This window comes from Lampetra planeri, chromosome 20 (assembly GCF_965212315.1).
Source record: "Lampetra planeri chromosome 20, kcLamPlan1.2.h2, whole genome shotgun sequence".
NCBI classification, from domain to species: domain Eukaryota; kingdom Metazoa; phylum Chordata; class Hyperoartia; order Petromyzontiformes; family Petromyzontidae; genus Lampetra; species Lampetra planeri.
In genome coordinates this window covers 5,546,541-5,558,317 of record NC_136126.1, presented here as the reverse complement: position 1 = coordinate 5,558,317, position 11,777 = coordinate 5,546,541, and the positions used below count along the sequence as shown (strand labels likewise).

The 11,777-nt window shown below is 43.9% G+C and overlaps 1 protein-coding gene across 1 annotated transcript; it reads right to left on the bottom strand.

Moving 5' to 3' along the window:
* Nucleotides 1-2,116: 2,116 nt before the first annotated feature.
* ZMYND19 (zinc finger MYND-type containing 19) lies at nt 2,117-10,075 on the bottom strand. Its single transcript, XM_078603391.1, has 6 exons — nt 9,854-10,075; nt 8,073-8,132; nt 6,962-7,068; nt 5,170-5,314; nt 3,865-4,044; nt 2,117-3,633 (listed from the first exon to the last, which is right to left on the bottom strand). Exons 1-6 carry the CDS (start codon nt 9,902-9,904, stop codon nt 3,490-3,492), a joined length of 687 nt encoding a protein of 228 aa, XP_078459517.1. The 5' UTR covers nt 9,905-10,075; the 3' UTR covers nt 2,117-3,489.
* Between the last annotated feature and the right edge of the window lie 1,702 nt (nt 10,076-11,777).

The window sequence follows — 11,777 nt, the reverse complement described above, 5'->3', positions numbered from 1 at the left end:
GGTAAAATTCACGTACGTAAAAAGAATACAATAAATTAAATCACGTTTCGGAAGCTTGTTTCCTCCGAAACGTCGTGATTTAATTTATTTTAATTTTTTACCTACGTGAATCCTTGCAGTCACGAAAACTTCAAATCTATATTTTTTAGGGGTCATTCAATTGGAGGTCACAAGACATCTGGACCATCCTGTAGATTGGCTCTTCAGAGCTCGCTCTAGTGGGAGGCTCCTTCCGCCAGCAGTGGCGTTAGAAAGCAATTGTAGGGCTGCACCTTTACCTTACAGAGTACGAGACACAACAGCCTCTCCATTTACTGTTGCACTCACGAATGTAATCTCACAGGCTGATGCCAGCTACATAGACGATCACAGTGTGCACAGGTTATTGAAAGAGTATGCATGTTGACCGACATGCGCAGCAAGTCATATTTCTCGTTGGTTGCGAATAGTTATACATTATTCTACATACGAAATGTTCAATGACGAGATAAATCACAATCTGACATTGATTCCGCAGTTTTGCATTCCACTTGATCCTCAGAGCACAAACATAAACTACGTCCTTGTGTTGCATAATTGGAGTAATTAACCCAGAAGCGGTGATTTCGGTATAGGCGGCTAGGATTCTTGTTAAAGTTTAACTCAGACTTGGCACGGATCCCAATCCAATTCCCATTTAAAAGTGGTGACGTGTGCAATGGACTTTACAAAGCCAATTATTGGGATACAATCGTATTGTTTTCAAATGTAACTAAAGTGATTTTCCATCAGGTCAATAGATTCGCAATCCAAGTGTATACAGTACAGCATAGGCATTAGGCATGTCTGCATATCCGTGCAGAACGGAAGATTACTCGCCTTGAACAACGCCCATTTGTGGTTAGAAGCATGGCTACATAAATTCACAAGGCGTGGCTCGTGACTGGATAAACCCACAATGTGTATCCCACATGCGCAACTGACCAAACGAGATTTTTAATCGTTGCATTCAATTAATTATCAGTCACAGGTATTAACAGTTAATTCTAAATCCATTATCCAATCGGTCACACAGATACGCGCAATGTTTTTAAATCCTTTATATTAAGTTCGCTTGCTTGCTTGCGTGTTTGCTTGCTTGCTTACGACCGTGCAAATATTTCGGTCGTTTTTTAACCCACTTCCCGTGATCCAATCGAGCTGACATTTTCTACACAGACTCGTTGTGCGTGACAATTAATTTTCGTGAAAAAAAATTCCAAAATTTTACACTGTTTAGGGAAAAAATTTAAATATTTAATTACCAATTGCTTAATGCTGGCAGACAATCATCTGACCCATAAGTGGCAGCCATCTCAAGCCAGAGGACGAGAGGACTCTAGCCGCCACGCATATAAAGGATTTATAGTGAAAAACTTTGTTTTTACGGGTAAATTTTTTTCTTATTCTGTAAAGTACTCTGCAGGAGGGATATCCAAGCCATGAACTGTTATCAAGACGTGCGAGATATTCCCAGTTGGGTCACTTTGGTTCAAGTGAAACGTCAAATTGAAGCGCTCGTGTTGCGGAGTAAACGAGCATCTAACGCGTAACCTATTTCAGTGGAAGCCAACACCTAAACGTAGCCAAAGTCCCACCCTTCAAATCAAACAATCAATTTCCCTGAATGACATGAAACTGAAGTCGGTTTTAGCAGTTGCGCAATGCATTCCAGGTTTTAGCCCATGCTGTTCGGCACGATGTCCGACATTGTCACTCTACCTGCTAAGAGCTTCTTAAGGAACTGAACATGTCAAACATCGTGTCAACACGATGGCATTAACTTTCCGTTTGCTCCAAAACGTTGTAATTAAGGCTTCTCACTAACATTAATGCACAAAAAAAAACATTCCAAATACGTATAACCCTCACGTAAATGTGTCTCGTCACATAGAAATGATAAACGCTAGACTGTTTTCAAAAAAAGTATTGTTGGGTTTACCACAACCTATTAGGTTTCCATATTTTCAGAACATTGCTAATCCCTCATGCTAAGTCACCAGAAGACCATGCAGTTATATCCCTCAACTTTTAATCGCAAGAGCAAACCTCATATGCACTCGATTGAAATTTCTACTTTTTAAAGAGTCAAAACAGATATTTTACCTTCTTTATTTTACTGACATTTTAATAAAATCACAGCAGCGAATGTGTTTCAACGGGTCAATGAGCCAACATCCAATACGCACAAAGAAAACCACTATGCAAAGCAGGCACCCTTGTTTAAAAACGGCAAGAAACGTTTACTTACTTTCCCGTTCAATACAAGCACCAGCCTTTTGCAAATCACAGGTCATTTATTTACCTCCGTGCAGGCAAAATAAATGCCCAACAGATGCGTTTACGAGCCTTTCAAGTGGCCAGCAGAGGTGCAGATTTCTGCTCAAAAAGTGACACGTGTCAACAAGACAAACTTGTTAATTCCCTGACAGTCAAATTCCAACCAACCAGACAATGCGTTATGCATGGCCAACTTTCCCTTTGCCCTTACGCAGCCATCATACCTTACCGATTATGTTTTTACATCATAATTTTACCCAGAGAAAGTATGCACTGTGTAATGATGGTACATGTATGAAATATCAAATTGCTCAAATCCAGCGATCGATTCTTAAAACTGTTGCTTCTTGCTTCCAGTGGAAATCGTTAACAGATCTGCAAAAGTACCCACGTTTGATGCCATATGCAACATTGTCAATGGCTGCGAATAACAATCAACAACCCAACACATACTTTGGCAAACGGTAACGCTGTGAACTTTTAAGTACATTTGCTTAGTGTCAAAAGCCACAATTTGTGCAGCACGAGTGAACTATAATCAGTTTCACTTGGTCACATCTTAATCCAAGTAGGGAATATAAGCCGACTGAAACACTTTCGTCAACTGCACCATTTGTAAATGACGATCCGATTTGACAATAATCAACACTGCAGTAAAAAACCATTACTGCCAAGATAACCACAACTAGCTTACAACATTCAAAACTGCTCCCAAGTTAAAATAATAAAAAAGGAAGTTGGATGTTCTATCCGCAAGTTACAAATAATTTAAGTGATTTATTCCATTTGAAAATATCAGAATGCAAATTGAAACTTATAAATAACATTTCCCAATAACGCGTATGAAAAAACTGTACTTATTATTTCGGCTTAAAAACCATTGCTTGTTATGTACAATGAAGGTAGCAGTTGTGAAATTGAGGGAATTGCGAATAGTTCAAAACTTTCGCAGTATGGCTGCTGAACAATTCTTAAAATCCTTCATCCAACAGCGCACATTGTGTAGAGGCCACCCGGACGCGCGAACATAAGTAGTGCAGCATTTGTAAATCCAGCGAAAACCTCTTCTCATTAAAAGTAACAGAGTCCAGGAAGGGTGAAGTGGCACGGTGGGCGGGCACCGCTGCCGCCTCCCATCACTCTCCGCGGGCCTTGCTCAACGACGCAAGGAGAAATACGCAGCAGGGGAAGTCACCGCTCGGGCTCCAGCGCAGGGTGACTCGAGCGCTTCCGCTCTCGGCATCGCTTCTTGTGCGCCGGCCAGTCGCGCTGCTGGCACTGTGAGCCACAGTAGCGCACGGCTTTGCAGCGCCCGCAGATGTGAAATTCTCGCAGCTACACAGATTGCAAGAGAAAAGAGCGACAAGGAAAAAAATATTTTAGTCGTTTACCTCTTCTCAAGCAGAAAGGCATGCACTTTGGAAAACCAGTTTTTTAGACCAGGAGAGGCAATAAATACACAAAATTAACTCAAGGGTCCAGGAGGGTAGCAAAATAATAAAATAAATTACACGACTATCTTCAACATCAAGTTATTTCCCTGCCCAAAAACAGCTTCGAACTCACCTGTCTCTCGATTGCAGTACAAGGGGGGTAGTGACACTCGTAGTAGGCCCCACTCTCCTCCTCTCCCTCCGTTACTGCCTCTCCATTGGCGTTGTAGTACCGCAGGATTCCCAGCTCGGGGAAATGCTCCTCAATCGGGTCACTCGGTAGCTGCTGGATGGCCAGCCAATACAAACTCTGCTCCCTGCAGCCCAACAGCAGCACCACACAAGGACATTAACCAATTCAGTGATGAAATTGTTATATATGTTTTCATCAGTTGCTGAGACAAGATAGCAATTTATAGTCTGCGAAAAACAAGTTAATTGCAGCTGAAAATCCCAGTCTGCTTAATGTGACTTAAAGAGCAGTGTATAATTACAGATTAGAAGGGCTCGATGGAAGGAAGTGGTGGAAGAAGATGAGTACATTGGATGACAACAGGAACGGATCGGAAAAGAGACAGGAAGAATAAAAATGCGAGCAGCTGACCACCCCATGCAATAACGAGACTTCTGGCTCAGTAGTAGTGTCGTGGATTCAGATGTACTTATTAGAAGCAACACATTTATTAACACCAACACATTAACACAAAGGGGTTACTACTGCCCCTTTACCAGATAACCTGTGGTGGTGGATCACCAGGCTAACTACGCTAGTTACTGGGAGTAGCTACAATGGACAGGACCCTGGCTTGGGTCCTCGTCCACGTGTTGGTGATGTTCTTGGACGTAGAACGTAGATCGTACATCTTCAGATGGCAACAGCAACACCGAGCCCCGGTCGCTGTGGGGACCTGTTTTATATGCTCCCGAGTCGTGGCTGGCCCCGCCCTTGGCCACGTCCAACTTCGAGAAACATCTCGTCGTTTCTCGACCCTTCCTGTAGGATCTTACCCTGACACGTGACCACCCCCTAGCCCCCCACCTGGGGCCCCAGTGTAGATCTTACTTGTCACATGCCTTCCAGGGTCAACCAGAGTGTCATAGCCTAGGGTAACCTCATCCCATGGCTGACACTCTCACACTCCCTCCTGTAGGAGTCAGCACTGCACGCCATTTGTGGTGCCACTGAGCGCTATCCCAGCGCTCAAAGAGCCCCCTCTAGGGCTGGTACTACACCCACCTACGGGGTGTCCACGATGACGATGCATCGCACGCCGTGCCTCGCTAGAGCCTGCATTACTCAGTGACATTCACGATGTCGCTACGTACGTGATGCCCGCGATGCGAGTACATCGCACGCCGTGCCCCTCTCGGGCCGGCACCACACAGTGACATCCGCGATGCCACTACAGTAGTAATACAATGGACGAACACGAGGTACTTGCCTCTGCTTCCTAGGGATCTCTTCCACGACCGGCTTCATGTTGGTGTGCACCAGCTCCAAGTTGTCCAATCGGTTGTCCACAGTCACTCCATTCTTGTGCACCACCGTGAACCCCGTGGCAATCCCTCCTTGGTGCCTCTCCCTATTGCACACAAGCGTGTCAGTTTCAGCCTGTCGTTCGTTTACGCACTCCACACACATTTGTCATAGCATCTTTCACTTTAAGGTTATAATCTACATGGACACCGCAATGTACTGTAGCAAATGTAGTTGCACTATTTGAATATTTTATCATTTATATTTACGACTATTTCCAAGCTGACATTCTTTAAAATATAAATGGTTTTCATTTTATTACATTTATAGTATTTATTGGACATTGTGTTATTTTCTGAGATACTAGATTTTCTTTAACTGTACTGTATAAATCTTGACTTAAAGCTTTCGTGACTGCAGGAATTCACACTCTTTAGGTCTTTCGGTAAAGTCATGTAGATAGAAAAATAATACAAAATCATGACGTTTCAATCGCAACATAAGCTATCGTCTTCAGGTGAAAAAATACAGCAGGCGGACTGCTAAGGCAGGAAGAAATATAGTTCAAATAACATATTGGGAATTACATGTCCAAGTAATAACACTTCTTTGTTAACCAGTGCGTACACCATTAACGTCCTCACCACTGCGAAATATTGCCCCTTTAATGTAACCAGTGCATGATTAGTCATTGACAAATCTTACTGTTTCCCACCACTCTTCTCCAAAGGAGGGAAATATAAGCCAAATCATGCACCTGTAAAAAAGGCTAAAGCATAATGCCAGATTTCTAATGGTTGCTCAATTTTTTAAGTTGCCAAAATAGCAGAAATAAAATTCTAAACATTCCCTACCACACATTGCAAATCACTAAACTATTTCTCACTCCAAGCATGCACCACCATTTCATTGTTTTCTTTGGTCAATAGGGATTAGTTGGCCCTGGCAATGATCCATGTGCCCCTGTAAAAGTTTACACAAATAGCCTTTAAACAGCCCATGCCACCCACCATCTGCCACTCTGACAAAAGCATAAAGAGCTCGATCTCATTTGTTTAAGCCCATGCCTTTTTGGATATGGGTGTGTGTGTGTGCCAAATGTAAGACTGCAGCTGCGCACATTCCATCTAAAGACTACGTTAGGCAGTAAGTTGCAAAAAGGTTATGGCCAAGTTATCTGTTGTAGTGAACACAGTACCGAATGTAAAACACCACATTACCTACATGATAACGGTGTACACATTGTGTACTTTTAATTATACCTTAACGACTGCTGCACAAAGCAGTCTGCTCACACAATAACACGCCAGAGCATTAAAAAAGCATCACAATTATGCCTCTTAGCGTTGAACCGACTGTTGTTCAGCATGACGTCCAAAGTTTAATTCCACGTGCTGGGAACTTTTCTCCAAGCCTGTACTGCTGTCTAGGTTTTCTTTTTAAGAAGGAGCTCCAGGAATGTGCAGCAAAACGTCTGACATCGTGCCGAACACATGGACCAAACCCAAAAACACTTCAGACAGCACAATCCGGTAAAACCTACGCAGCAGTGTTTTTGAGTATACAATTCTCATGGAATTTCACCAAGGTTGCTACATGCCTTGACTCTCATCCCACGGTGATAAGTGATCCTGTGAAAGTGCATTATTGTGAAAGTGAGCTGTAATGTCAGTGGTATAGCACCGTGCTTCGATGACACTCTCAGCTGCTTTAGCTCCAAGCCACAGTAACAGCGACACCCAGTGCTACTCACCACAGCATCTCGTGTAGCCAGCAGCCCGAACTACGACCCTTGTTCAGGTCAAAGACAAAAGCGAAGATTCGTGCCCCGTTCCCATCTGCGTCTATCTCCATCTTTGCCTACAGAATACGAACATGAGGTTTGATCAAATAAAATTAATTTACATACTGACAAATACGCACATGCATCGCAAAGATCGAATTCTGTCATTACAGCAATCAACATCAACACACCATCAACAACATTAAATGGCGTTTTCTATTAATAGCCATTGACATATTCCACGTCTACTACAGCAGGCAACTTAAAATTAGGAACTGTAACCAAGTAATCAACACTTTTATAAAATTCCAATTAATACGTGAAAAAAATTGCAAGCACTAATGTACAGCAATAAGATACATATACACAGTATATGCATGCATTAACCAGAAACTGAAATGTTTGATATTATAACATGTATATAAAACCCATAATTTACAGGAAAGCCTCACAATTTTAGGACCTTAAAGGTTTCCCATATTCTGGAAGATCATCCAATTTCCTTTTAAATTATGTTTTGCACATAGGAGGAAACCAGAGTAACTGGCGAAACCTGCAATTGATTCTAACATTCAAATACTGCACAGCTTGGCTCGTGAACCCACTTGCTGTACCACCATTTCGTGATCACCTCACAGCCCAGCAGGTTTAGGAGATTCACGAATCTGTGCGCTACCAATCCGCAGCCCAAAAATGCCCTAGATGACTGGCGTAGGCCGCCAAAGCAGGCTTTGCGTTGATATTAAACATGCACAAATAAAGCAATTGTGTCAATCCACTGTTAGGCGAGGGCCTCTCTACAAGTTCCGTGGAGGATAATTTGACAATTCTTCACTGCATTGGCCAGTGCAAGTTGGTGAAGTGGGGAGCGATATGTGTGCACATAATGCAGGAAACAATGGATTTCGCTGCATTGACGTCTTGCTGCCCACAACTTAGCCTGGCAGCCAAAATGTCATCTGGTTGGTCGCCTGTCCCAAGTCATATTCAGGCTCAGTCTAACCTGCTTAGCTCCCAAGATCTGACAGCATCGCGAGCGCTGCTAGTCATGGGTTCAACATTGTGATGTGCCAAAGCTCACCTCAAAAGCGTAGCTCTCGACCAGCGGGATGTCCCTCTCGTCGATGAGCGTGTACTTGGTCTGCGAAGACAAGGGACAACGTGAACACGGCATCGTGTCGCCAACTGTTGCCATCTTTAAAAGGCAACATTCAAAACAATTCGTTCACGTGATTTCATCGATAAAAAGCGGTAACGTTTGACGCACGTTTTGGTGAATGGCCCTCCCCTCCCATGCTGTCATTGGCAAGTCATGCGCCCACGTGTCTGCTCACAAGCTACAAGACCCCTCAATGCTTAACCAGCATCGTAGCAATTCCCCGTCCAGCCAAAGGCTTTCGTCTTCCTCCTCTCTTGCCGTGTCTCTATGTAACGTCTTCATTTACAGCTGTACTGTATAGTTTGTAATACCTCCGATAAAGCACGGTTGGCTACGTACGGCGCGAAAGAAGTGCAGGCATACATCTGCCTTTCCTCTCCGCCCTATGTCACAATACTACTCACCCTCCTGACCACACGAGGGGCTTAATTAATTATACGGCAATGACAATATTGTGATACTCCGGTAACAGTGATGCACAACGCAAATAAAAATACAGCCCTGAAAGAAAAATATGCCAACACCTCCGATCAGCAGGGTTGGTGGCTACGTACGGTGCGAAAAATGCGTAACATATTATTTTATATAGAGCCATTCATGTAATTGCATCCCACAACGCTGCAACATCAATTAGCCAATTCCTTACACAGATCATACAAACGACGTTTTAGGGAAATGGCCCTTTCCTAGCACAGGACACACGAGGCCAGGAGGAATCTGCATCTCAATTCTCGTACTTAATTCTAATTTATTACACCACCGAGAAGATCGTGTGTCGCAATTTTGTTTTGCGCGCCCATGTTCTCGAATAAAAAAACAATACACTACAATCCATGTAAAACCTTCACATTAATGATAACATCCCACTCAAGCCCGGTACAATTAATTTAGCTATTATCTAAACACACGCACGCGACTCAAAATGCGGATACGCAACTTATTATGTTTATCCACCTACATTTAAAATGCGGCCGAGTAACATTCGATCGTGGCGAGACTCATCGGCCTTCTACTAATTAAAGGAGTCTACTCATAAAGTGACAAACCAAGCGCGTGGTACACGTGGTGCACGTGTACGAGTTGCACACATGAACTTTAAATCCCAACAACTTTCACTCTGCCTCCCGTTAAATCATTGGCGATGCACCGAGCGTTAAGCTATGTTAAGCAACATACGATTGCTGCCGAACTGTGACAGATTTAGACAAGAGCAGCACGAAATATAGCGAGTCACACATCGGGTCTCGTATGTACAGCCCCATGCCGGCGGCCTAGCTTAGGCTTCCCGGCAAGAGAACCAGGCGAGGCCGGCGACACTCGCTTCGGGGAAAACACCGGCTCGCAACATCCGCTTTGTTTCTCACATGTGGGCGAGAAGTCCCTACACCCCTTCAAAACTGCACGCCCATAGCACGCCTCAACACAAGTGTATAGGGACTTCCCGTCCACCTTACACATGGCCGACTACACGTGGCCAACGTGGGCGAATTCGTTTATTTTAAAACGCCCAAAACTGTAGTCACCGCGCTAACACATTAACGTACAGCCGCAAGCAACGCAACGTCGCGCCGCGTAATGACAACAACCACGGGCACTCGTTAAAACAACCGCAGCGAATATGCGAGAATATCAACGCCGGCTTGCATGGGGCCTACACGTCAAGGCTGCACCGCGTGGCGTAACGAAGGAGACGCGCCTCGTACCTTGCCGGCCACTCGTCCCAGCCTTACGATGCCCAGCTTGAAGTCGGACATCGCCGCCGCGGAATGAATATGGAAGAAGAAAAAAAAACTACGCGTGAAGTTACAGCGGCAACCCAAAACAAATAGCCACACGCGCAAAAAATAAAGCGAGAGGAGGCGAAACGGGGGGGAGGGGCTGCGATCAGGCGGCGTGCGTGACCCCCGAGCCCGGGCGAAACCATATGGCGATGACGTAGGTGGAGTTCGCGTGACGTCATTTACGCGGGAAAACGCCGGGATGGCGGGAAAGCGCAGCCACGTGGGTGGGGGAGCACGTGGGCGTGGGGCGGATTGGGATTGGGGTGGGTGTTTGGGGTGCACAACATAACCAGGCGTACGCTTTGGTTATTTCGGTAAAGTCACGTAGAAATAAAATAAAACAAATCACGACGTTTCGATCGTAACACAAGCGGTCGAAACGTCGTGATTTAATTGAGTTATTTTCATTTATTATTATTTTATTATAATTATTTTTTACCTACATGCCTTTACCGAAAAACCTAAGAGTATCAATCCTTGCAGTCACGAAAGCTTCAATTCCGGGCTGCTATTATTGCTCACGTTCAGCCGTGGCAGGGACACGCGGCGTCTGGGTTATGTTTGCTCACAGGAGGCTGACAATGAAGGGACTTCTGGCTGAGTGTTTCCTGCTCGGGACGGCGCTATGGAATCTTAACAGCGACCCTACTAAATAAAGCACGCAGCACACTCGTGAATAACGCCGCACTAAAGAAAACGTGAGACAGTAGGCAACGGCTCGGCCCTTCGTTGTGTCAAGTGGGCCTTCATTGGCCCAAGTATCATTTTACAGTCCTGAATATACATAATTTATTTTTTTATCAACATAAAAAAAAATTAGTTGACTCAAGGTATCGTAAAGCTACATAACTTGGGACTACGGAACCTTTGACTCAATTGCGGACTTTTATTTGTAATTTCGGTTTTAAGTGGCTAGCTTAACTTCCATTAGTTTATACACAATACAATCATTTAAATAATTGTATTGTTGGTCATTGAATTTTAACAATCGATTTTCAATTTAATCCCAATCTTCGGATATTTCCAAAAATCGTAAAGATTTGTCACGTGTACAATGTTACCTAGATATGGCTTAACAAAGTCCTGTACTGGGAGAGAATATTTGCCCATTCCGATTCTCATGTTTGGATGAATGTAAAAAAGTCAATGCAACCTAGATATTAGTAAGTCCAGTTAATTGAGCCAATTCCAACCTATGTATTGCCATTAAGAGTGATTCCAGTTCGTGTAGCTGAGAACCCTTTTAGAGAACAATTCATTGGAATGGTTGGCCCTGGTCAATGGCACGACATCACTGCAATTCACAGGGTAAAACAATGCTGCCCAGGGTGAGAGTCACATTTCTACGTGATCCGCCAACACTTCCCTCCGAAGCACTGGATCACAGGCGTGCTCAGTATGGATGGGACGTTGCATTTCACTGATTGTTGTGAATAATACGTTTTAAACATCTAGGCAACTTCGATCGACTTTTTAAGTATTTATTAAGTACAGGTTTCTTGCCGGGTATCGCATACAGGACAGATGTCCCACATCTAACCGCATATGTGTGAATTCAAACCGCATAGCTCAAATTTTGGGTCGACATAGGTTCGCGGCATATAAGCAAACTCGCACAAACTGAACCCGCATAAAGAGGGGGGCTTGTATTTTTATGAATTCAAATATTGTACTGGGAACTCTTTCGCTGATGGTCCACACAGGTTTTGTTTTCATGGCTGTGGCAATACTACTCCTCTCAGATCCATATACATATTACCACCACTCAGAAAATACGGAGGAATTGTGTTTCAAGAATTATGTGGAAAGCATTTATTAGCCGACATTCTAGACGAAACCATGGACA

Coding starts and splice junctions, on each gene's coding strand:
- ZMYND19 (XM_078603391.1), bottom strand. CDS start 9,904: ATGTCCGACTTCAAGCTGGGCATCGTAAGGCTGGGACGAGTGGCCGGC. Junction 4,045..5,169: donor TCCCTAGGAAGCAGAGGCAA/GTACCTCGTGTT, acceptor GGCTGCAGGGAG/CAGAGTTTGTATTGGCTGGC. Junction 3,634..3,864: donor GTACTGCAATCGAGAGACAG/GTGAGTTCGAAG, acceptor CAATCTGTGTAG/CTGCGAGAATTTCACATCTG.